The sequence below is a fragment of the Hylobates moloch genome, unplaced genomic scaffold (assembly GCF_009828535.3).
Source record: "Hylobates moloch isolate HMO894 unplaced genomic scaffold, HMol_V3 SCAFFOLD_4, whole genome shotgun sequence".
Taxonomy (NCBI): domain Eukaryota; kingdom Metazoa; phylum Chordata; class Mammalia; order Primates; family Hylobatidae; genus Hylobates; species Hylobates moloch.
The window spans coordinates 110,890,702-110,917,592 of NW_026652279.1; the positions used below are offsets into that span (position 1 = coordinate 110,890,702).

General features: G+C 40.4%; 1 protein-coding gene across 2 annotated transcripts in view; it reads left to right on the plus strand.

Moving 5' to 3' along the window:
* The window catches only part of CDADC1 (cytidine and dCMP deaminase domain containing 1), a 44,005-nt gene extending 23,498 nt beyond the window's left edge, over positions 1–20,507 (plus strand). For both annotated transcript variants that reach the window (XM_032150883.2, XM_032150884.2), the window contains exons 6-10: positions 3,095–3,144; positions 6,978–7,147; positions 9,114–9,303; positions 14,817–14,877; positions 20,260–20,507. In XM_032150883.2, coding sequence (XP_032006774.1) covers positions 3,095–3,144; positions 6,978–7,147; positions 9,114–9,303; positions 14,817–14,877; positions 20,260–20,333 — 545 coding nt within the window. In that variant the 3' untranslated portion in view covers positions 20,334–20,507. The remainder of the gene's footprint in view (positions 1–3,094; positions 3,145–6,977; positions 7,148–9,113; positions 9,304–14,816; positions 14,878–20,259) is intronic.
* The last annotated feature ends 6,384 nt before the right edge of the window (positions 20,508–26,891 follow it).

Sequence of the window (26,891 nt, forward strand, 5' to 3'; positions counted from 1 at the left end):
CTGAGGCAGGAGGACTGCTTGAGGCCAGGAGTTCCAAAAGTATGTTTCTAGAATACCTGAAGGTAGCAAAAAAGTGGAAAAAAATGTGTTTAGACTCTTGGGGGAAAAAGAGCAGGAGGAAGGCATCACATCTTATCTATCTGCTTTAAGTACTGAGTTGTGATCTCTTCGTGTCTTGCTTTCTCATCAGATTAGGTGTTTTCTAAAGCTAAGGATTATGCCTTCCTCCTGGACCACAGTACTGATGATGAGAGTAGGCTGGAGTAATCAAGAAAGTTAACTTTTAAAACAGAACTCAGTGGTTCTCAGATATGAGTATGCCTGAGAATCAAGGGGGAGCTCAGGAGAAATGCAGATTCCTAAGCCTTGCCTTCCTCTCTCAGAGAGGTTGATTTAGGGGACTTCCATGGAAGCTAGGAGTTGCCTCTTTTTTTTTTTTAATTTTAAAAACAAGCATCCAGTAATTTTGATGCAAGACGTCTGTGGAGCACCTTGGACACTGACATGACCACAGGATTGGGAGCTAAAATAACCACATCTGTGTTCTAGAACAAAAAGTTCCCCTCTGATTTTCAGTGATCAAAGAGCCCCAGGAATTTGACTCAGTGATTGTAAGTTGACCTTTCCTTCAAAGTTGTACAGAGAAAACCCTGTGAATGACCAGATCATAGGGAGCAATTTCTGTAAAAATTATAGACATGAAAAGATTTTTGAGAAATTACCTCATCTGTCACCAGCCTTGATGCTGAGTGACATCGAATCTGTTTTATATGGATGAAAATTTATTCCTATTTTAAAAGACAAGTAGTAAAGAATATTCTCTTGATGTAACCAACCTTAGCTAGGCAGTAGAGCTGCATGCTGATGGAAAAATCACATTTTGTTTTCCTCCTAACAAGGTTTAGTGTGTCCCCAGGCTGAAACAGAAAAAGTGGCTTCTGTGACTAAGAAACATAGCATTAAAAATATGCAGTGTTGATGGTAGAAAAGGGGGCTTTTAATATGGAGAATTTTTATTCTGGTTTTTTATTTTTTCATTTTAGATTTATACATAAATTAAATAAAACTTTAAAGATTTTGGTTTTGCAGGCAAATATAATCTTATGACATAACTTCTGCCACTTACCTTAGAAATGAGCATAAAGCCATTGATTTGTATTCTTGCCCACTCATGTTAAACTCTAAAGATCTAGGAAGGAACCCAATTCTGTTTACACCAAAATCCGTTTTCCCTCTACTCTATAGAAGGAAGCCATCCCGTGCACTCTGCTGTTGAGCCTCGTTCATTTCCGTTGGAGCACAGCACATAAAGTACTGTTTGTTTCCTTGTTGCTGTTCTCCTTCACCATCCAACTGTAAGTCATATGAGGAAGGGACTACAGTTTCCCTCACCACTGCATCCTCAGTTCTCACAGTACTTGGAACATAAGAGGCATTCAATAAATGGAAATTTTTGTCAAGGATTTCTTTTTCTTTTTTTTTTTTTTTGAGATGGAGTTCTGCTCTGTCCCCCAGGCTGGAATGAAGTGGTACGATCTCCACTCACTGCAACCTCCGCCTCCCAGGTTTAAGCAATTCTCCTGCCTCAGCCTCCCAAGTAGCTGAGATTACAGGCATGCACCACCACACCTGGCTGATTTTTGTATTTTTAGTAGAGACGGGGTTTCACCATGTTGGCCAGGCTGTGTCAAGGAATTCTTTATGTCACAGTGCAAGGTGGAGGAAAGGCCAAGCAGGTTGGATCTGGAGGGCTAAGTTTTAGTCTATTTCTTTGCCTGTTTCTGCATCTAGAAATGGAAATTTTATCTGCTTTACCTTTAGGGTAAAAATGAGATCATGAATAAATGTGTTTAACATAAATTATACAAATGCTTTGTGGTATAATTTTGAAAACCAGGGCTTGCTTGAATTTGAGATGGGAAATTTTATTAGAGTATCATAACTGTTTTAAAGTTAACCGCTTAATAAGACATTCATTCTAGTTTTTAATGCAATTGTGGCACAGATTTTCTTTGTACCTTTACTGGAAAGTAGGTATTTAAAAATGTTATCATTGGAGGGATTCACTTTTAGGAAATTGTAGGGTGAAACCACAGTTTCAGTTAATCCTCCCCAAAATGAAAATGCCCTAGGGTAAGTTTACAGATAATTGTTATTTTCTACGTGTAAATGTGCCATTTAACTACCTTAGTCCCTTATTAAGATTTTGATAAATACTATGGTTTTCATAATTAGTGTAATTTGTCTTAGAAATTTGAAACTCAACATTGTATAGAAGGAAAAAGTAAATCCTTAATATGTAGAATTTCTATTTTGTTTTTTTATTTTCTGTTTCAGATTAATGGTTTTAAGAAGTACAGCTTTACTTTTGCAAAGGTTTTGGTTCTACAGGGAAATTATAATCATATGTTTGTTTATAACTTCTGCTATTTGATTTAGAAATGGGCAAGATGTCATTAACTTGCATTCTTTTTCTCTCAAGGTAAACTGAAGGTCAAAGAAAGGACAACATTTTGTTTAAATCAGAATTCTCTTCATGTACTTTCTAGCAACAGATAGATCCATAAAGATTTGTTTATGTTTGTATGAGAAGTTTGAACTTTTTTCTTAGCAAGAACATAAGATATATTTTCCATGATTAGAGTATAAATAATGCTGGGAAAAGACAAATTTGGTTGTTGTGAACAGTTTTTACACAAAATCCATTAGTTCTGAAACCTTTATTCAATTTTATCATCTATCAGAAGTAGTCGTTTAGAAACCGACTTGTTAATGGAGAATCAATGAAGTTGCACTTAGTTCTGGCTACAGCTTTGAGGGACCTGACTGTGGACACTGCCATTTAGTGGCCTCCACATACGTATGTGTGACTGAGTTGGTAGTGACTCTCTCTAGTTATTTGGTACCTAGCTCCCATATTCCATACTTAAAAGTGTTTACTTTAATACTTTTCTGTAATTAGTGAAGATATCAAGGATTGCTGCTACATTTATGAAGTATGTTTCAATACAAGTTTTTGTTACTTTTGGAAAAATATATTTCTGAAACTAACATATCATAATTTTTACTGAGTTAAATGCCATATATCTTTCAGAGGATCATAAAACAGGAGTTGGGGCAGTCATTTGGGCAGAAGGGAAATCTGTAAGTATGAAAACAATTCTTTAAATGTTTAACCTGGATTTTGTTTAAACATAGTTCAGTCTTCGGTGCATTACAGGTTATTGACCACTGAGGCGGGCAGATTACAAGGTCAGGAGATTGAGACCATCCTGGCTAACACGATGAAACCCCATCTCTACTATGAGGCAGAGGAGGGAACCGGAGGCGGACTTGTGTGACAGAGATCCCTGCACTCACCTAGGTGACAAAGAGACTCTCAAAAATTAATATTTTTGTAATGGTGCATTTATGAAGATCTATAAAGATTTGCTCATCCCTCAACAATTTTCTAGATAGACACATTCATTCAGCAAACATTTGTTAAACACTCTCTACAGGTTAGGCACTGTGCCACAGTGAATGCTGGGGATTAAAGATCACATTTTATGGCCTCATAGTTTAGTGATGGAGATGTAGAAGTAAAAAAAACTGATATGTAAGTGTAATTATAACTGATATCATGAGAACATAGAGGAGGAACCTTTACTCTGCTTGGAAAAATAAGTAAATACTCTTGGTGAATATTATTAATGTTAATAATATTAATATTCTTGAAGAATAAGATAATTTCATCAGACAGAGCAAGTCAATAGGACCAAGAGGAAAACATGAATATTCTTGGTGAATATTCTTTTTTTTTTTTTTTTTTTGAGACAGAGTCCCTCTCTGTCACCCAGGCTGGAGTGCAGTGGTGCAATCTTGGCTCACTGCAACCTCTGCCTCCTGGGTTCAAGTGATTCTCATGCCTCAGCCTCTTGAATAGTTGGGACTACAGGCATGTACCACCACACCTGGCTAATTTTTGTATTTTTAGTAGAGACGGGATTTTGCCATGTTGACCAGGCTGGTCTTGAACTCCTGGCCTCAAGCAGTCCACCCTCCTCTGCCTCCCAAAGTGCTGGGATCACAGGTGTGAGCCACCATGCCTGCCCTGAATATTCTTAATATTAATATTAATAATGTTAATATTCTTGAAGATTAGGAGGATATCATCAGACAGAGCAAGTTAACGGGACCAGGAGAATAACACACAGAGACTGGGGTGAGAGAGAGAATATGGGAAAATGCATTTGATTTGGCACATAGAGTAAGCAACAAATTGTACTGGACCATGAAGAACTCTATATCCCATGTAAAGATTTTGGACTTTATCCTGGCAGTGACATACCATAGCACAGCACTAACCAGTAGAGAGAAAAGGCAAGCCTCAAACTGAATTTTAAATTTTCTAGGAGCCATATATATGTATTTTTTGAGATGGAGTCTCACTTTGTCGCCAGGCTGGAGTGCAGTGGTGCAGTCTCAGCTCACTGCAACCTCTGCCTCCTGGGTTCAAGCAATTCTCCTGTCTCAGCCTCCCCAGTAGCTGGGACTACAGGTGCGTGCCACCATGCCCAGCTAATTTTTGTATTTTTAGTAGATATGGGGTTTCACCATGTTGTCCAGAATGGTCTCAATCTCTTGACTTTGTGATCCACCTGCCTTGGCCTCCCAAAGTGCTGGGATTACAGGTGTGAACCACTGCGCCTGGCTGGAGCCATATTTTTAAAAGGAAAACAGATGAATTAATTTTAAGAAAATATTTAATCATGTAATCAATAAAAAATTATTAACGAAATATTCTGCATTAAAAAATATTAAATCTTCAAAATTCTATGTGTATTTTACACCTGCAGCACCTCTCAATCTAGACTAACCACATGTGGCTAGTGGCAACTGTATTGGACAGTGCAGTCCTAGAATATTCTAAGTGGGGAAATGATTTGATCAGATTTGCATTATAAATAGAATGAAGTAGGGCTAGACAGGAAATAAGGAGATTAATAAAAAGAGATGAGGACTTGGAGTTGTGGGGATGGGTTAGGAGGCTAGAATCGAGAGATATTTAGTAACTATATAGCTGACTGAAAGGTGAGCCTATATTTTGCCTCAAGGACTTCACAGAAAGTAATCTGACAATTTGCTTTGATGTTTCACAACTCCTCAAGTTCAACTCATCCAGTATCTTCCCTGCTAACCTACTCCCTCATCAGTGGTCACCATCTGGTCTGTTACTGTACACATACAATCATCTAGCACAATGGATTCCACCTTCAGAATACCTCTTGACTCTACTTACCTCTACCCCAACTGTTAACTCCTACTAGAACACTAGGCTCCTCTGCCACAGATTCCTCAGCACTCTGTACAACTTGTCTGTGACATTCATCACAGTTAAAGTTATCTGTTCAATTTCTTACCCTCCCCAGACTAGAAGGCTTATGAGGGTAGGGACTCTCTGTCTTGTTTACAGTTGTATTCCAGCACCTAGCATAGGTCTAACTGGTGGTTGGAACTTTCATTTTTGTGTACATGAATGCTCAGCAGACTTTTGGCTTAACATCTGGTTCTTAACGATTTTGTGGAGAATGTCAGTTTCTAGTTATCTCTAGAGTAGGCCGGCAGGCAGCACAGTGAAATGGAAAGACACACGGCTTAAAGTCAAGTAACCTGGGCTTGAATTCTGGCTATGTTACTTACTCATTTTGTGACCCTAGACAATTAATCACTCTTGTCCTCAGTTTCCTTATCTGTAAAACAGTAATATTAATAGTATCATTCTTTAGGTTGTTTCAAGAATTGATCAAATGAAATGATCCATATAAAACTCAGTATGGCTGGGCGCAGTGGCTCATGCCTGTAATCCAGCACTTTGGGAGGCTGGAGTGGGAGGATTGCTTGAGCCCAGGAGTCCAAGGCAATGCTGGGCATCATGGTGAGACCCCGTCGCTACAAAAAATGAAAAAATTAGCCAGGCATAGTGACATGTGCCTGTGGTCCCAGCTACTTGGGAGGCTGAGGTGGGAGGATGACTTGAGCCCAGGAAGTCAAACCTGGGCAACAGAGCGAGACCCTGTCTGTAAATAAATAAATAACTCAGCATGATGTTTGACATTTAGTAAATGTTCAAACAGATTTATTGAGATAATATTTTGTTTGCAGCCTTTTGTTGGCTCACTATTACATGATTTTTATGAAGCTGCTGCAGTAATGAGTCTGTTGATATTATCACGAGTAATTATATTGAAGTTTAATGAGGTTTATAGCATGTTCCAAAAAAACTATTACACACACATTATTGATAAAATATTTCATTCTAATAATTGATAAAGCTTTCATATTAACTACTATTTCTCTTTAAAAGAGAAATAAGAAAGAGCCATTGGAGTAAGAAGTTCTATAATAATATGCATATAATAGAGGCTCAATAAATACTGAAGATGAAAATGCATTTTTTATTTTCCAACTAAATCACAATAACACATTTTTAGCCCAACAACAGAAAATTTCTGTTTAAAGTATTTAAAAGTTTTTGACTTGCTAACCAGTAGCATGGCACAGAGCACATAAGAAATTAACAATCACTTGTTGAGTACCTGCTATGTACAGAACACTCGAACATGTTGAAGGGATAGAAAAGAAATATATAACATGGTTTCTGCTCTCCAGGATCTTATAATTTATTTGGGAAGTAATATCTGAATCAAGTGAAATAATTTGTTAGTTAAGTAAGATAGTATTTAATTAATTGCAAAAAACAAGTATTTCCTTGAGATTATAGATTAGAGAGGTGGTCAGCCTTCTTGGAATTTAGCTTTGACAAGATCACACTGCAGTAGGAGTATCTGATATTATATTTTTTTGATAGCTCAGTTTACTGTAGAAAACTGAATGAATATTCATTATACAAAGTATGATAGCAAGCTTCAAAAATACATTGCAAAGTGTCTTTTCAGAATGTTGAAACTAACCGTTGGTTTGCTCACTCTTCGTAGAGAAGTTGTGATGGAACAGGTGCCATGTACTTCGTAGGATGTGGTTACAATGCTTTTCCTGTTGGATCTGAGTATGCTGACTTCCCACACATGGATGACAAGCAGAAAGACAGAGAAATAAGGAAATTCAGATACATCATACATGCGGAACAGAATGCCTTGACATTTAGGTATGAAATCCTTCTTGGTGTACTTTTCTTTAAAGTGTAGCCAGGGTTGGTTGAAATTAATTTTCTTATAATTGTAATTTATTTCCTTTTTCAAATTCCAAGAAAGTTTCCTTTCAGAAGTACAACTTTGGTAAAGCTTGGTCCTCACTGCCAGACCTGAAGCTATGACCTGACCTGAGGTCATCGCCTCTTCAGGACTTCCCATTTGTTGAGCATGTCTTTTTTTCTCTTCCCTCTCTCCAATATGAAACTGCTTTAAGTTTATCCTTTGGGATCTTGCTCAGCCTCTCATATTTCTGGATGTTAAGAGCTCCTTTGTTTTCTAAATCTGGAGCACGCATTTATTAATACAGTTACACGCCACAGACATTTTGAGCAACAATGGACTACATGCACAACGTGTTCCCATAAGATTATAACAGAGCTGAAAAATTCCTGTTACTGAGTCAAGTAGCCATTATAACATCACATGTTACCTTTTTTATGTTTAGATACACAAATACCATTGTGTTACAATGGCCTGCAGTATTCAGAATAGGGCTTTATAATGTACGAAATTGCTTCAAAAGAGCTTTTGTTAGCGGTTGTAGCTATTAATTTACATCATTTTCACAAACACTTCTCAGCCTTTACCATTAAGGTTAAGGGATTAAAAAACTGTGTAAGACATGGCTCCTGTCCTAGGAGAGCTTCTAATGCAGTAGGGGTTATGAGACGGCATCCACCTCGTGCTGTGGATTCTGTGGGAGGGGCAAATGTAAAGTGCTGCGGACATTCTGGAGCTGCTATGTACAAATGGGAGCGTGCAAGCGAAAGGCTTTAGGGAAGAACTGGCATCTGAACTGAGCTTTAAAGGATTCCTAGACTGGGGCGATTGGAAGGGAAGGGAAGACCATTCTTGCTTCTAGCATAAGCAATGGTCTAGAAGTAGGAAAATCCGTGGTGTGTTTAGGAGCATGAATATTCCAGTTAGGTTGGAATGTGGACACAAGGGAAATGCAGCTGCACAAGGACAGGCTGGGACTGGACTCCAGAGGACTTTGAGTTTATGCTCCATTTGGTAGGCAGCGGGGAAATGGAATGGCATTGACAGAGCCATACTCTATAGATTATGTAGGTAGTATTGTTTGAATAGACTAGATGCATAGAATTCTGTTGCCCTAGTCCAGTCTCAACAAGGAAGATGGATATGGAAGGCTGGCGGTGGAGGAATTGAAGATGGCTGGCTGAGAGCTGCGTAAGCCTCAGAACCCGGAAGTCAGTCCATGTAGCCCCAGTCGTTAGTCCTAAACTACCCTCAGCATGCAAAATTTCACCCAAAATTCCCTCTATTCTTTTCCTAGTCCTCTTCATTACAGATTTACTTGCTTCATTTTGTACGGAGGTGTGAATATGTCAAATAGAAACTTTTCTTTTTAAAATTATCCTATGATAGGGAAGGGGTAAGGGAACTATAAGTCAAAACAGAACTTAAATATTTAATTATTCATTTAGTAAACATTTATTGAATATCCACTAGGTACCAGATAGGGCTGTGTCATTTGTCTAACAAGATGAGTTAGTGTCTAATCAGACATGATTAGCTCTTAAGGTATCAGTTTCAAATCTAATTCCAGTATTCTAAACAGGTACTTACTTAGAAAGCATTGGGGTTTTTTTTCTCTCTTTCTTTGGTGTCTGTATCTTCCTGATTTCATTTATTTTGTAATCTGAAACTGAACCTCTTACTTAGAATCAATAAATTATTTTTAGTTATAATAATTGTCATGTTCAGGTTGTATCAAAACACTTTTGTGGGTTTACATACTTTGAACATTCAGTAATTCAGCAAGTCTAAGGCTTGATGATCATTATTAATAATGTCATAAATCTGTGTTTAAAACAGCTCAGTGTTTAAAGATTTTTCCAAAAAATAACTTACCCTTTCAGAAACGACCTTTCTGATATTTTATAATTTTTTTTGTAGGTGTCAAGAAATAAAACCAGAAGAAAGAAGCATGATTTTTGTGACAAAGTGCCCATGTGATGAGTGTGTACCTTTAATTAAAGGTGCAGGCATAAAACAAATCTATGCAGGAGATGTAGATGTTGGAAAAAAGAAGGCAGACATCTCTTACATGAGGTTCGGGGAGCTTGAAGGTGTTAGCAAATTTACAGTAAGTAGATACACATTTTTTTCAGGTGTATTTTGTATTATGTTGTTAGGTACCCTGCTGCAATATTGTAAGTTAGTGATTCCCACCCTTTTAAAGAGTTTCAACAAATTATTATTATTATTATTATTATTATTTGAGACAGAGTCTCTCTCTGTCGCCTAGGTTGGAGTGCCAGTGGCTCCATCTCGGCTCACCGCAACCTCCGCCTCCTGGGTTCAAATGATTCTCCTGTCTCAGCCTCCCGAGTAGCTGGGATTACAGGCGCCCGCCACCACGCCTGGCTAATTTTTGTATTTTTAGTAGAGACGGGGTTTCTCCATGTTGTCCGGGCTGGTCTCAAACTCCTGAGCTCAGGTGATCCGCCCGCCTCCGTCTCCCAAAGTGCTGGGATTACAGGCGTAAGCCACCGCGCCCGGCCGAGTTTCAACAAATTATTATTATTGAGTTTATTTATATGTGCAAACCCTTACCTAACTGCAACTGTTCAGCTAAGGATTCCTGCCTTATGAATTGACATCTCTGTAGAGAATTGAGCCAGTGGATCTTTTGGTGCCATCTGGTGGCTGATAAAAGAAAAATCTCTGACCCATCTCCCCTCTCCTTTCTGGCTTGGAGCGGTGGATAGAGGTGAAAATACTTCAGCAGTCCCCACCGTTTTCGGCACCAGTGACCGGTTTTGTGGAAGACAATTCTTCCACAGATGGGGTGATGGTTCTGGGATGAAACTATTCCACCTCAGATGATCAGGCAATAGATTCCCATAAGGAGCGTGCAGCCTAGATCCCTCAGGTGTGCAGTTCACAATAGGGTTCTGCTCCTATGAGAATCTAATTCCACCGCTCATCTAACAGGAGGTGGAGCTCAGGCGGTAATGCTCGCTCGCCTGCACTCGCTTGCTGCCGTGCGGCCCAGTTCCTAACAGGCCACGGAACAATACTGGTTGCTGCCAAGGGGTTGGGATCCCCTGCAATAGTTTAAAGGTCACCCCCACCCCCAAACAAAGGGAGGTGCGCACACACACACACACATTTCTCATGAGAAAAATCAGGAAAAAAAGAGTATTTACTTGTTTGTTTATTTATTTATATATTTATTTTGAGATGGAGTTTCACTCATTGCCCAGGCTGGAGTGCAATGGCGTGATCTCGGCTCACTGCAAACTCAGCCTCCCGGGTTCCAGCGATTCTCCTGCCTTGCTACCCCCGCCCCCCTACCCCTACCCTCCAGTATCTGGGATTACAGGCGCACGCCACCATGCCCAGCTAATTTTTTGTATATTTAATAGAGACGGGGTTTCACCATGTTGGCCAGGCTGCTCTTGAACTCCTGACCTCAGGTGATAACACCGGCCTCGGCCTCCCAAAGTGCTGGGATTACAGGCATGAGCCACCACGACTGGCCCGAGAAAAAAAGAATTTCTTATTTGATAGTTCCAAAAATGTACTGAGGTAGTTCATGGAACACTCAAGAACTTTTAACCTTTATACCTCTTCACTATTTGGGTTTTGGTTTTTGTGGATTTTTTGTTTGTTTGTTTTTGTTTTTGTTTTTGTTTTGAGACAGGGTCTCACTATCTCACCCAGGCTGGAGTGCAGTGGCGCCATCTTGGCAATCTCTGTCTCCTGGGCTCAAGCGATCTGCCTGCCTCAGCCTCCCAAAGTGCTGGGATTACAAGCATGAGCCACTGTTCTCAGCCTGTTTTGGTTTTCAAAAAAACTTTTTATTTGGAAAAAACCTTAAGCATACAGAAAAGTTATAAAAACACTACAAAGAAATTTTTTCCCAGAAGTTGTTGACATGATACCAGCTCACCCTTTATTTCCTCAAATGAGAAATAACCACATAACTACAATACAACCATAAAAATCAGGAAGTTAACATTGATACATCATTACTGCCACTAATCCAGATTCCAGTCAAAGTTCATCAGCTGCCCAAGAAATGTCGTATATAGCAGGGTTCCCCAACCCCTGGGTACCAGTTAAGAAGCTTCTTCTGTATTTACGGTCACTCCCCATTGCTCACATTACTGCTTAAGCTCTGCCTCCTGTCAGATCAGCAGCAGCATTAGATTATCATGTGAGTGTGAATCCTATTGTGAACTGCCCATGCGAGGGATCTAGGTTGTGCACTCCTTATGAGAATCTAAAGCCTGATGATCCCCCACTCCTCACGATCTGCTCTGTGGAAAAACTTCCATGAAACCGGTACCTGGTCCCTGGTGCCACAAAGGTTGGGGACTGCTTTTATATAGCAAAAGGATCCTGTCCAGAATCATACATTGTTTCTATGACATCCAATGATTTAATCCTGGCATTGAATGAGTTAATGTAACATTTAACTACTAGAATTTGCAGTGGGAAGAAAAATGATATAAAAGAACCGTTTATAAATTTCAGCTTTACATTCCTTCCATATAGATCAGTTTAAGTCCAGGGTACCTGGAACATACATATATATGATTAACTTGGACATATAACATATAATTATATATGTATATAATTTTAAATATAGAAACATACTATCCAGTGTCTGTCATGTGTATATGAAGTATCATAAGTTTTTACCATTTGTAATATTATCATTTTTTTCTAATTGTCTTATTTAAAGTTTATCACATTTTTAAATGAGAGGGGTGTTGACATGGCACTGAAAGAAGGCAGAGATGGGAAAGATACCTTTTTGTAAAACTCAATAAAAGCTTATATCCAACTAGTCAGAGAAATCTCTACTTCCGCGTTTTTGTTTTCTGTCTCTTCATTCCTCCTGAAGAATGTGAAGAAATAGGATTTTCAAGTTCTCTTCATAAAGATTAAGTGACTTAATCATAAAGATTAGGACTATGAGTGATGGGTTATGGAAAATTCTGAAATATCTTGCTTACTGGTAGATTTTAATAGCTTTTCAATTGTAAAGAGAATGAAGAGATCAGAATAACTTAAGATAGGGCAAGAGAAGCGGAAGGAGGCAGGAAGACTAAGGGGATCTTCAGGGGCAGAGATGGGAAAGGAAGCACCCAGTTGGGCCAGACCCTCCTGGGAGTACCCTCACTCAGGTACACGTTCCAAAGGCTGTTCATGGTTGTTCTCTGTTCTACCTCCAATGAAGATGAGCTGTCCATCTTCTCATCCTTCTCATCTGGACTGGCTGCAAATATTATGTAGATGGTTAGCTACATACCTAGTTTTGTAAATGCCAGTAATTAACATGAACTAGAATTTGTTCTAAATCTGAATTTCAGTAACAAGATTATCAAAAGTAGTGTGTGTCAATAAATTTGGTATTTGTTTTTAAAATTAAAGCAAATTGAAATTAACTTTGAAAGATTTTGGCTTTCCTTTTTGATATGTTACCATAGACCTTCAGATAAGTAATTCTATTCTGTGGTGTTGTCGCAAACCAGGCTAGGACTGGGCAACACTGTTTTCAAGAATAGATTTTATCAATCTATATCCATGTCCACGTATTCAGTTCTTTGTTTTCTCTTTAATATGTGTGGATTTTTCTCTATTAGGTTATATTACTTATTTTTATTATGGAAGTAGTATATGCTCATTGTAGAAGTCTAGGAAAATAAAAAAGAACGTGTATTATCTCACAACTCATAGATACCACAATTAACATGTTGCTGTATTTTCTGTCACTAAAAGTTCTTTAAAAAATATTTTAAATAATTTAACACAATATTCTAACCCATAGGCCTAACTTATTTAACCATTCCCATGTTGTTGGACACCTGGATTATTTCTAAGTTTTTACAGTTATAAGAAGCCTTTTTATGAATGTCCTTAAACATAAATTCAGGATTACTTGTTTTTACTTTGTCTGCCCAAATTAATAGGTTTTAGTGGTTTGATATCTTTCAAAAAATGCCTCATTTTAAACATTTTTTGGTAATTTCTCATGTAGCTTCCTACCCTTTCTAAGTCTTCTCTCTTTCTTGGTATTAGCCTAAACCATCCCATTTCTTTAAGTGACCAAGTGAAAGGGAGGACAGTTCTAGATGTCCTCCCTTTCCAAGGACTTTTAATACATGGTAAAATGTTTGTCCTATATCTCATCCTTCCTCAAGGCTCATGATGTTAACTAGTTAATCTGATGAGTGAACTGATGTTTATGGAAGAGGCTCCCGGGTAATCCATATTTGTGTGTCCTGAGATGGTGCCCTAGCAGGGCATTTTGGTTAAGTCATTAGTGTTTCTGATAGAGATTCTAGCCAGCTGAGAAAAGAAGGGCTGTGCTAAAAGATATAGATTACTCTCCATTTTTATTTTCTGCTGCTCCAATATTCTATGTAATATCTGAGAATCTTCAGGCTTCCCTATTTATTCCTGAATGGTTGAGATGAAATACGGTAACCAGAGGAGATATATGATATGATATAAAATGATATAATTCAGGTAATAGTTTATGATATAACAACATTAAAAGGCAAGGTAATCTTGGTCATATTTTCTTTTCCTTTTTTCTTTCTTTTTTTTTTTTTTTGTGAGACGGAGTCTCACTCTGTCTTCCAGGCTGGAGTGCAGTGGCGCGATCTCGGCTCACTGCAAGCTCCACCTCCTGGGTTCTCGCCGTTCTCCTGCCTCAGCCTCTCGGGTAGCTGGGACTACAGGCACCCGCCACCACGCCCGGCTAATTTTTTAGTATTTTTAGTAGAGACAGGGTTTCACCATGTTAGCCAGGATGGTCTTGATCTGACCTCGTGATCCACCTGCCTCGGCCTCCCAAAGTGCTAGGATTACAGGCATGAGCCACTGTGCCTGGCCTATCTTGGTCATATTTTCATTCTTTAATACCTAGGCCTTTTCTAGCTACTATAAGATTCTCTAGGACCTGGAGATAGAATACAATGCGATGTTAATTCCATAGTACTGGGCATGGGTTCTAATTCTATTGCCTCCTGTAGTTAGGGTGTAACCTGAGACAAGTCACTCCAATCCTCTGGTCTTCCACTTACTTCCAATTAAAATGAATGTAAAGAATCTTCAACTTCTCTAAGAGTATTGATTTGGATCCCAGAAGTTATATCATTCAGGATCACTCAGTGTGGCGTTATTAGGGCTTTGTTAATTTGAACATGCTAACTCCTTTTTCTTCTATTTTTTAAATTTTTTTTTTTCAAGATGGAGGCTTGCTCTGTCACCCAGGCTGAGGTGCAGTGGCACCATCTCATCTCACTGCAACCTCCACCTCCCAGGTTCAAGCAATTCTCTTACCTCAGCCTCCCAGGTAGCTGGGACTACAGGCGTGTGCTACCACGCCTGGCTGAGTTTTGTATTTTTATTAGAGACGGAGTTTCACCATGTTGGCCAGGTTGGTCTCAAACTCCTTAACTCAGGTAATCCACCTACCTTGGCCTCCCAAAGTGCTGGGATTACAGATGTGACCCACCATGCCCAGCCATTTTTCTTCCATTTTTAAGAAGTTGTTTTGATATTTAAAATCAATGTGCTGGAATGCTATGTATTAAATCCTTTTTAAACAAGTAAAATGTTTGTGCACTCTTACAGTGGCAGCTGAATCCATCAGGAGCTTATGGTCTTGAACAAAATGAGCCTGAAAGGAGAGAAAGTAAGTATTTATGTATTGAGGTGAACTTTGTTGCTAAGGAGAAAGGATATACAGTGAATTTTAATGATCAGGTGATGAAAATTGTTGTGTTAATAGATGGAGCATATTATTTTTGAAGGTTAGATTTTTGCCATTCAATTTGTTCATAAATATTTGTGGGTCTACCATATGCTAGGTGCTATGGAAAGTGCCGATGAATAATTACTCCTATAGAATCTACAGGTTAATACAAATAATTATGCACAAATTGACTTTATAAATTAAATGCTTGTGAAACAGTAAACAACAGTGCTCTTCTATAACAAAACAAAAGCTTACTGGGGAGTGAGAAAGGAAAAATATGTATAATTAGTACAGATGGATTGGGACCAAATGATGAGGATACATACATTCTTCTAGAGTAAAGCCACATTTGCCCAGATTGGAAATGTTCTGGTTACTTGAATAATCTGATTAACTAAGAATCATCACAGCTACCATAATGAATTACTAGTCTTTAAAGCTTTATTATTTGTATACTACTACAGATATTTTGAATGTAATATAATCTTTGAGAAGTCTTACAATTCTTTAGGCACATAATTTTAGACATGAGTGCTATATAATATTATTCTAAAATAGTAACTATAGGCTAGGCGTGGTGGCTCACGCCGATAATCCCAGCACTTTGGGAGGCCAAGGCAGGGGGATCACTTGAAGTCAGGAGTTCGAGATCAGCTTGGCCAACATGGTGAAACCTCATCTCTACTAAAAATACAAAAAATAGCCAGGCATCATGGCACATGCCTGTAATCCCAGCTACCTGGGAGTTTGAGGCAGGAGAATCACTTGAATCCAGGAGGTGGAGGTTGCAGTGAGCTGAGATAGCACCACTGCACTCCAGCCTGGGTGACAGGGCAAAACTCTGTCTCTAAAAATAAAAATAAAACAGTAACTATATTATCGAATTATTTGGATTTGAAGTAAATGGAAGTTTTCTGTAAGTTTTCTTGATAATAACAATTTTTTAACCTTGAAAAATCAAGAAATATAAAGGCCTCAGAATAATTTATCTGTAAATATATTGATTTTCAGTGTTCTGAATTAGCTTTATTTGATTCAAATAGAAAATGTATTGTTTGCAATTTGGAAAAAAGTGCATATCCACTGCATCTTTCTTTTTAAAAATTTATCAGCAAAAAAGGCCGTATCTATCTATCTATCTATCTGTCTATCTATCTATCTCTCTATCTATACATCTGATTAAATAATATATACTCAAAGACAGTGTTTGAAGTGGCCAATGAATAATTTCCTATGTTAGGGAAAGGATACAAACAGCATGAATCATAAAAAGGTTAATTTATCTATGTTACAATGAAGAACATCTGTTCATTAAAAGATATCACTAGGCCAGGTGCAGTGGCTCACGCCTGTAATCCCAGCACTTTGGAAGGCTGAGGTGGGTGAATTGCTTGAGCCCAGGAGTTCGAGACCAGGCTAGGCAACATGGCAAAACCCTCTCTCTACAAAAAATACAAAAATTAGCCAATTGTGGTGGCACATGCCTGTGGTCCCAGCTACTCAGGAGGCTGAGGTGGAAGGATCTCTTGAGTATGAAGAGGTTGAGGCTACAGTGATCCATGCTTGTACCACTCTACTCCAACGTTGGCAACAGAGTGAGACCCTGCCTTAAAAAAAAAAAAAAAAAAAAAAAAAAAGATATCACTAAAAGAGTGCAAAGGCAAGCCATGGAATATGAGAAGATACTTGCCACTTACAATCAACAAAGGGCTTGTATCTAGGATTTATTATTCCTAGATCACTAAGGAAAAGGAAGACATGCTGTGGTTAAAGCCCCAAGGTTGGAAGGAGGGGACAAAAGGAAGGCTTCTGGTTTGCTGGCAATGTTTTATTTATTGACCCAGATGATGGTTACATATACTCGCTTTGTGGCAGTTCAACTGAACGGTTAAGTTTATGTTTATGCATTTCTGAACAAGTGTTTTATCTCAAACAATACCCCATTTCCTTTTTAATTATGTAATAGTTTTACTGATATGTAATTCATCTATCGTAAATTTGCTCTTTAGTAGATTCACGAAGTTGTACAGGCATCACTACAACATAATTTCAGAACATTTTCATTATCTGAGAAAGAAGTCTCATGCCTATTTGCAGTCATTCCCCATTCTTCCCTCCCCCTAGCCCTAGGCAACCACTCTTTCAGTTTGTATGGATTAGTCTATTCTGGCCCTTTCATATAAATGGAATCATACAGTATGTAATTCCTTTCCAATTTTTGATTCAGTTGAGAAATAGACACCAGAATCAACAGATGAAAGTTACAACACCAGCTTTGTTGTTAGACTAGGGCTTGACCTTTGGGTAAATCAGTCTGTCTAACTCAGAGGGGGACTTGCTGCTGGATACTCTCTCAGTGCCAGTAGCAGGGACAAACAGAGAACGAAGGCAGGCAGTGTGACTGACAACTCTCAAGTGCCCTTCCGCTCCATACAAATGGAACCCAGGTAACCCATAACAAGCATTCTTTTTAAAGAGTCATGGGGCTTTCAAGAAAATAAGAGAAATATTCTCCTAAGAACAAAATAGAGATAAGAAGGCATTTTGCTAGAATCTGAGGAGCAATAGTAAGCGAACACAATAGCCAGAGCTATCCTGGGGACAAATGTCCATATAAGCTGGGATCTGAGAGCAGGTCTGGGTCTGCTGCAAGGTGAGTGAACTGAACTTAGTTCACCCAATCAACACATGAAAAGATGATTAAACTTATTAATAGTCAGAGAAATGCAAATTAACATTGCATGGAAGTAGCTTTTTTTTTTTTCTTTTTTTTTTTTTTTTGTGACAGAGTCTCACTCTGTCGCCCAGGCTGGAGTGCAGTGGCGTGATCCCGGCTCACTGCAACCTCCACCTCCCAGGTTCAAGCGATTCTCCTGCCTCAGCCTCCCAAGTATCTGGGATTACAGGCGTGCACCACCATGCCCAGCTAATTTTGTATTTTTAGTAGAGATGAGGTTTCACCACGTTGGCTAGGCCAGTCTCAAACTCTGGACCTCAGGTGATCTGCCCGCCTCGGCCTCTGAAAGTGCTGGGATTACCAGCATGAGCCACCACGCCTGGCCTGAAATAGCATTTTTTATAAGTATATGCCCTAGAGAAACTCTTGCATATTGTATAAGAGTCAGAGAGACAAATAATTTGTTGCTATATTGTTCTTAAAAGCAAAAACTGCAAATAACACAAATGTTTGTTTTGGGTGATTAGATAAAAATATTATGGTGTATTCCCACAATGGACTACTATATAGCAGTGAAAACAAATGAACTAGAGCTACATTCTTCAACATGGATGAATCTTAGAAATATAAATGTTGAATTTAACAAAGCAAACTACAGAATTATGATACCATTTCTGTATAAAGTTCAAAAAGACATACCATATATTGGCTAAATGTGGTAGGCCAGGCATGGTGCTCACACCTATAATCCCAGCATGTTGGGAGACTGAAGCGGGCCAATTGCTTGAGCCCAGGAGTTCAAGACCAGCCTGGGCATCACAGCAAAACTCCATCTCTACAAAAGATACAAAAAATTAGTTTGGCATGGTGGCCTGTGCCTGTAGTCCCAGCTACCCCAGAGGCTGACATAGGAGGATCACCTGAGCCCGGGAGGTTGAGGATACAGTGAGCTGAGATCGCACCACTGCACTCCAGCCTGGGTAACAGAGTGACAGAGACAGAACTTGTCTCAAAAAATATATAAATAAATAAAACATACTTTAATATATAGTATATACAGTAAAGTTATTGTTAAGAAGAAATCGATTGATAAACACAAAAATCAAGATAGGAGTTGCCTCTGAGTGGGGTGAAAGGGGATGGGACGAGAGAGGGAGCGCACAGGAATTGGTAATATTCTAGTTGTTGGATTCGGCAGTATGTTTTGTTTGTTTTTTTTCCATCTCCCCCCCACACACATAATGTAGTTTTATTCAGTTTTAAACAAAATGTAACTCTTTTGGGGCAGTAAGTTCATGAGTGTTCATTTTATTGTTAGGCTTTAGAACTCCCATCTGTATTATGTATATATTATTATATATTACATAATACTTTATATATAGAGAGAGAGAATGTTTCAAATATTACATAATATGATGAGAATGAGAAAGAGAGACGGGTGGCTTTCCAGATCTACCTCTGGAAAGCAAGTCTGAGCCCTGGCCCAGGTGTCCTTAGGACAAGGAAACAGCAGGGCAGAACATACAGGCTCGAGGCAGGAAATCCCTCAAAAGATGGGAAGAAAAGGGCAGAAGGAAGCTTTTGCAGGTGGTAGATATGTTCATTGTCTTGACTGTGGGGATAGTTTCATGAATGCATACTTATGTCAGAAATCATGAAACTGGACTAAGCAAAATGGCTCCTTCCTGTGATCCCATCATTTTGGGAGGCTGAGGTGGGAGGATTACTTGAGGCCAAGAGTTCAATACCAGCTAGGGTAACAGACTGAGAACTCCATCTCTACAAATATTACAAATTAAAAAGTAAATTAAAAGAATTCATCAAACTATACTTTAAATATTTAGTTTATTGTATACTTTAAACATGTATCATTTATTGTACAAATAAAGCTATTAAAAACAAAAGCCAGGAAGAGGTTGAAGCCATACTCTTTTCCCAGCCTGCCCTGTCAGATAAGTCCGTCTTCCTTCCAGTCCCCAGATTCTCCCTACTCCACACACAGTCCTCTTCTCCCTTAGGAGGTACATTTTGTTTCCTCCAGTCTAGTAATAGGACTTCCCCCACCAAAAACATAAAACAAAAAGTTTTATGAATTACTTGCCGTACGCTGTTGAGTGAATTCAGTTTTTGTTTTTGTTTTTCTTTGAGACAGGGTCTCGCCGTGTCACCCAGGCTGGAATGCAGTGGCACAGTCATGGCTCACTGCAGACTCGGCCTCTCTGGGCTCAAACAGTCCTCCCACCTCAGTCTCCTGAGTAGCTGGGATTACAGGCATGCACCACAACACCTGTTTTTTTAAAAAAAATTTTTTGTAGAGATGGGGTCTCCCTATGCTGCCCAAGCTGGTCTTGAACTCCTGGGCTCAAGTTATCCTCCCTCCTCAGCCTCCAAAAGTGTTGGAATTACAGACGTGAGCCATTGCACCCGGCCAATGTGAATCCAATTTTTAAAAGCCAGATTCTGCATTGCCTGAGAGTAAGTTATCTAGATTGGATTCTCTACAATTGAGAATTTGAAGATAAAATAAAGTGAAAGTTCCTTTAACTTAAGCATTGTTTTGCTCTTACAACCTGTAAGGCTGAAACAAGTGCCCATGGGTTTGAAATGAAGCTGTCCTGACCTAGCGTTATTCTCAATGCTAGATGGTGTGTTGAGACCTGTCCCACAGAAGGAAGAGCAACACCAGGATAAGAAGCTGCGCCTCGGAATCCACTAAGAAGGCTTGTCTACACTGCAGGGGAACCTCAAGAACTTTTCATTGCACTTCTAAAATTCAGCCTTCTTCATTCAGAAAATAAGGATGGATTTTGTGAATAATTGAAAAGATTTTTTAAGGAAGCTAATTTATTTCTAGGATACAAATGGTGTTAATAAGAATATTTGTCTTTTAGATTTATGTGTGGGTTTTCCATAATGTAGTAGTGTGTTATTTTATTACATGAAATGAGGGAGCAATAACTTAAACCAACGTAATCACCAACAGGGACTGATTTCTATTTATCTTGACTTTATATTAGCCAATTTGAAAGGGTCTGCTTCACAAGAGGTCATGCCTCTGCAGGGAATCACACACCTTTTGAGAAATATTAATTATTTTTAATTACAAGAGTGACAGTAAACTGCTCCAGGGAAATAAGTGTCATCTTTTTAAGAGTCAGTGTATAGCAAACCAAAAGGTCACATTTATACCCAAAGCTTTCTAGTAATCAGAATTTACTTAATTAGAATTGACTTATAAAAATAAAGTTAGTGGGCTGGGCGCAGTGGCTCACACTTGTAATCCCAGCACTTTGGGAGGCCGAGGCGGGCGGATCACGAGGTCAGGAGATCGAGACCACGGTGAAACCCCGTCTCTACTAAAAATACACAAAAATTAGCTGGGCGTGGTGGCGGGCACCTGTAGTCCCAGCTACTCGGAGAGGCTGAGGCAGGAGAATGGCGTGAACCCGGGAGGCGGAGCTTGCAGTGAGCCGAGATTGCGCCACTGCACTCCAGCCTGGGCGACAGAGCAAGACAACGTCTCAAAAAAAATAAAATAAAATAAAATAAAAATAAAAAAATAAAGTTAGTGGACTTGGTCTCTCCATTTTTAAAGTATATTTTGTAAATGTTAATTCTGTGGTCCTGTTTATCACAGAATTTGGGTAGCAATAAGAATAGAGTGTTATTCTGAGACAGTGTCGCTGCTTGATATCACTGACTCTTGAAATCACTAACAGTGAACCTCAAATTTGGTTATGATGTTAACAGAGAAGAAATATTTGAGTCTGGAATATTGAAACTAGCTTTCCTAGAATTCCATTAATAAATGCTGCTCCCCCATATAATCTTCCCTTCTGTATAATTAACATAGGTTGTCTCATGGCTTTGATCTTCAAAAGGAAGAGCCTTTTAAAAACATTTGCCAACCTCGAGAATAAATACTGAAAGTCTTGAAAGTATGGTCATTTCAGCTATTCCAGATTGCTGTCTGTGATTTCTCACATTTTTATTTGCTGAGAAACATTCAGAAAATTATTCCAAAAATGAAGGTACATTTTCTGTTCTCTCCTAGGTTAGAGAGGGGGTGGCCTGGGGTGCTTCATGAGAAATGTCTCCCTGGATCTGCGGTGGTCAGGGTTGCCTCTGCTTTTGTTCCCTGCCTTTCCACAACATCACACGGCCTCACTGGGCTTCCTACCAGTTTCTCAGAATTACACGCAGGACCATCCAAACACTGGCTCCATGCCAGGGCTGTGACTGCAGCATGTGTAGGTCCATGGGGAGTTCAGAGTCATCATACAAGGCAGCCGAGAACTGCCATAAACACTACACAGATGGAAGGCATGGGGTAGGACGGGAGAGGAGGCGAGGTACACTTAGAGGTAACTAAGGCTAGTTTGAAAACCATGAGTTAAGATATTCTTATCAGTATAAAAACACTGAGATTGCTTACCTCCCAAATTGCTTTATTATATTAACTCTCGTGCTTCAGCTCTTGGATTTGTTGTTTCTAACTAACGTGTCATGTACACCAAACATTTTATAAATCAATCAGTAAATATTTTGTAAGACCCAAAATCCTGGCATACTGCCAGGTCTGTGGATTTCCCTGTTGGGTGTTGGGATGGGATATGAGAGGAAGCAGCATACAAGTAGGAAAAACTGTGATTAGAAAGGGAAAAATAGGCATTTCCACAGTACTATTAAGAGAGTCATGATAATGCCATTTTTTTTCTTCTGTACAACTGGTCAGATTTCAATAAATAATCATTGATGGTTTACTGTATAGCCTCAGAAGGTGAAGTCTATGAGGGTAGGGAGGTGTGTGTGTGTGTGTGTGTGTGTGTACTTTTTAACTGCTGAACCCCAGTGTCTAGAACAGTACCTGGCACACAGTAGGCATTCCGTAAATATTTGTTGATTGATTGAATGACTGCTAAATACTGCTAGACCCCGGGGATGAGATGTGTGAGAAATGCTTCCTGATCTTAAGACACTCACAGTCAAGTGGAAGATACAAGCATGGAATCAAGTAATTAAGAAAAATGATTCTCAGGCCAGGTGCCGTGGCTCACACCTGTAATCCCAGCACTTTGGGAGGCTGAGGGGGGTAGATCATTTGAGGTCAGGAGTTCAAGACCAGCCTAGTCAACATGGTAAAACCCTGTCTCTACTAAAAATACAAAAAAAAAAAAAAAAAAAAAAATAGCCAGGCATGGTGTTGCGTGCCTGTAATCCTAGCTATTTGGGAGACTGAAGCAGGAGAATCGCATGAACCCAGGAGGCAGAGGTTGCAGTGAGCTGAGATCATGCCACTGCACTCCAGCCTGGACAACAGAGCGAGACTTAGTCTAAAAGAAAAGAAAAATGTCTCTGGACCAGCAGACGATTTGTTAGAAGTGCATATTCTTAGGGTGCACCCTAGGCTTACTGAATTAGAACCTCTCAGGATGGGCCCAGCAAGCTGGGGTTTCACGACCTTGCGGGTGATTCTGGTGACCTTTAAGGCTGAGAACTGCCACTGTGGATGTAACTATAGGAACAATGGGGGCACACGAGGATTTACCAGCGCTCTGGGGAGTCATGGAAAGGGCCCTGTAGAGGCAGAGATGATAAGGTGGGGCCTGAGGGGATCCAGGGGTTTGCCAGGCAAACAGCGGGAATGAGACAAACTTCTGGGAAAAAGTGATGGAGACAGACTGCTGAGCCACCCCAGGAGCCCGCCTGGGTTTGGAGAAGCTCTGTGGGGCACTTTTGACCCAGATCTATAAATTCCCAGTCCTCATCCCTTAGCCTGAGAAATCAGAACTTACACTTAAACAAAAAATACAATGTCATTCTAAGTTTCAAAGAATGGGAGGATGATGGCAAGTTCATAATTTGTAAAAAAAAAAAAAAAAAAAAAAAAATAGCTCTGTCATTTGTTTACTGCCTAAGTGGCCACAGAATATGCTGCTGTGAGGGGAGCTAAGTGTAAGCATTTGCCCGGTTTCCTTCATCCCAGTCATGCAGAGCATACACAAGTGTGTGTATTTTCATTGTATTGCTGCTGAAGCTTTTTCTTTCCTTTTTCCTTTTTCAAGACAGGGTCTCACTCTGTTGCCCAGGCTGGAGTGCAGTGGTGCCTTCATAGCTCACTGCAGCCTTGACTGTTTTCTGTGCTCAAGCGGTCCTCCCCACCTCAGCCTCCCAAGTAGCTGGGACTACAGGCACGTGCCACCACGCCTGGCTAGTTTATTTTTTATTTGTTTATTTTTTGTAGAGACAGGGGTCTTGCTATGTTGCCCAGGCTGGTCTTGAACTCCTGGCCTCGAGCAATCCTCCTGCCTCTGCCTCCCAAAGTGCTGTGATTACAGGCATGAGCCACCGTGCCTGGCCAAGTTAGCTTTATTTCTGGGTCAATGAATGGTACCAACACTCTATAAACATGAACTCTATCTTTAGTGACACTATGATACATAAATGAGCTTATTGCCCCTGAATGTCTATATCTAAACCCACGTAACACTTGGGAAGGAGAAAGAAAGAAGTGAGCCCATCTTGGGATAGGAGCTCCTTTGGTGAGTGTAGCACAAAGTGATTTGTTAGGGAAAGCACATGTCTTTCCAGAAGGACATGAGCCAGGACTTTCCTGGAATACTTCCCACCACCCCATGATTCTCAGAAATTGGGGTCCAGGCCAGGATGAACGAGGAAGAAACCACATTTCATCCCAGTGCTGACACCCACACCCAGAGAGGCCCGGGCCCGGGATGTATCCCAAGGACAAAAGGTGGAGGGAGGAGGCTGGGGGAGTTCACTTCCTGTGGAGTGAATGGAAACAGCCTGGCTCTGCCTAATGTGCGTGAGGGGCTGGGGGTGGCTTGAACAGCTTGAAGTACCTTGTGTAGTGTGTGCGCACATTCACACTGTTAGAAAAAAACGAAAACAAGAGCTAAGTGAGAAGTCTGAAATACTGTGGTGCATGGTGCTGTTGAGTTGCAAGAAACGGAAGCTCGTGAGCCGGGAGGCTTCTGTGTGGCAGATCCTAACTCCCGACCAGCTTTGTTTTACCCATGGTGATAACCAGCAGAGGTTCTCCAGGTTGTTTTATTTTGAACATGCTACAATTCATTAACAAATATTTGCCAGGGCTTAGCTTACCATGAGCCAGGCACTGTGAGGAGTGCAGTTACAGTGGTGAGCAAAACCAGACACAAACCCTGCCCTCATGGAGCTTATCGTCTAGTTGGGGAGATGGACATACATCAAGTATTCATGAAAATGAATGAAAGGTACACAGAAAAGAACTGGCCTCCCAACAAATACAGGCACATGTTTTTTCAGTTCTTCCACTTCACAGAGATCTAGTACTATTATAATTCTAATGGCACCATGGGCTGCACTTAGTGGACCTGGAAAGTTCTACTGCTTTGGGTTTTTTTAAAGATATCCTACACGCTTAAGCAGAGAATCTTTTGGAAACCTCTGGAAGGAGAGAACAATCATATTAAAAATGCAAATAGGGCTGGGCACGGTGGCGCACGCCAGTAATCCCAGCACTTTGGGATGCTGAGGCAGGCGGATCATGAGGTCAGGGGTTTGAGACCAGTCTGGCCAACATGGTAAAACCCTGTCTCTACTAAAAATACAAACAAACAAACAAACAAACAAACTAGCTAGGCATGGTGGCGTGTGCCTGTAATCCCAGCTACTCGGCAGGCTGAAGCATGAGAATCACTTGAATCCAGGAGGCAGAGGTTGCAGTGAGCCAATATCGTGTCACTGCACTTTAGCCTGAGCAAAAGAGCAAGACTATCTCAAAAAAAAATAAAAAAAAAATAGGACCATGACCCTTAACCTCAAGATTCTGTGACTTGTCAGGGTGGAAAAAAATGTATGTAAATAAGTACAGATGTGATAAGTTTTAATAAAGAGCAGGGGAATTTAGAGAAACTGTACCAAGCATTAAATGTATTATTTTAGTAACCAGAAATTCCTTCTATTGATGTAATTAAGATTTTATAGTATTTGAGAGGCCAAGGCAGGAGGACCACTTGAAGCCAGGAGTTCAAGACCAGCCTGGGAAACATAGCAAGACTCTGTCTCTCCAAAAAGAAACTAAAAAACAGCCAGTTGTGGTGGTGCACACCTGTAGTCCCAAGCTGCTAGAGAGGCTGAAGCAGGAGAATCACTTGAGCCCAGGAGTTCAAGGCTGCAATGAGCTATGCTTGCACCACTGCACTCTAGCCTGGGTGACAGAGTGAGATACTGTTTCAAAAAGAAAAAGAATGCATATAGTACTCTACTTTCAGATATGAGTGTTTCTGTTGACCAGGAATTTTACCATTCCTGGTTCTTTTTGATGCAGAGGTGGCCTTGTGAAAGGAGACGGTTTCTGCTGAGCTGAACACGCTTTAGTGTAATATGATGAAGAACTTCTATGCTGGTTGCGGTATTGGTGGAAAGTGCTTTATTTTGCAGAAAAAGCACAAGTTCCACAGAGAGCAACAGTTATCCATTCACTCCACAGCTATCTATTGCTGCATGACAGACTACCCCCTAAAACTTAGTGGCCCAGGCCACTATTTTATTTTGCATGATTCTGTGAGCCAGGAATTTGGGCAAGATTCAGCAGAACAGCTCCACTTGCTGGGGTCACTCACAGTTGTGTGCCACTGGTGGGTTAGCTGAGAGGGGGGCACAGCCAGCGCAGGGACAGTGAGGCTGGACCATCCAAGGGGCTTCTTTCAGGTTTCTGGCGCCTCAGCTTGGATGGCTGAAACAGCTGGCGGCTGGCCAGGGCTCTCCAGCAGGGTGGCCAGACCTCTACAAGGTGGCACAGGGCTCTGAAAGTGAGTGCTCCACAAGGACGTGCCCAGAGTGTCCCCCTTGCATCATGCTGGCTCATGGCTCATTAGCCAAGGCCAGTTTCGTGGCCACACCCAGAGTCCATGTGGAGAGGCCTGCACAGGACGTGGAGCCAGGAGGTATAGTTCACAGGGGACCACAAAAGTAACGTTCACCGCAGGGACAGAGCAGATCACTGAAGGGAATGCCACTGGGAATGGAGCCCCATGTCCTGGCCCCTGAGCAGAGTTCTGTCCCCAAGACCGTTACTCCTCGTGGAACTTTTCACCTCCCTCACACTTAACGGCAATGCTAACAGTCACTGCACACGGTTCTGAGAACCTTCAAATTGAAGCCCTCATGATGTTTCCTAAGAAGTTGCAGTTGTCCAAATCCACAAACCCAGATTTTAGTTGGCAAGTCTGAGAGGTTCTGGGTAACTGTTTTGCTGCACAAACGTGGG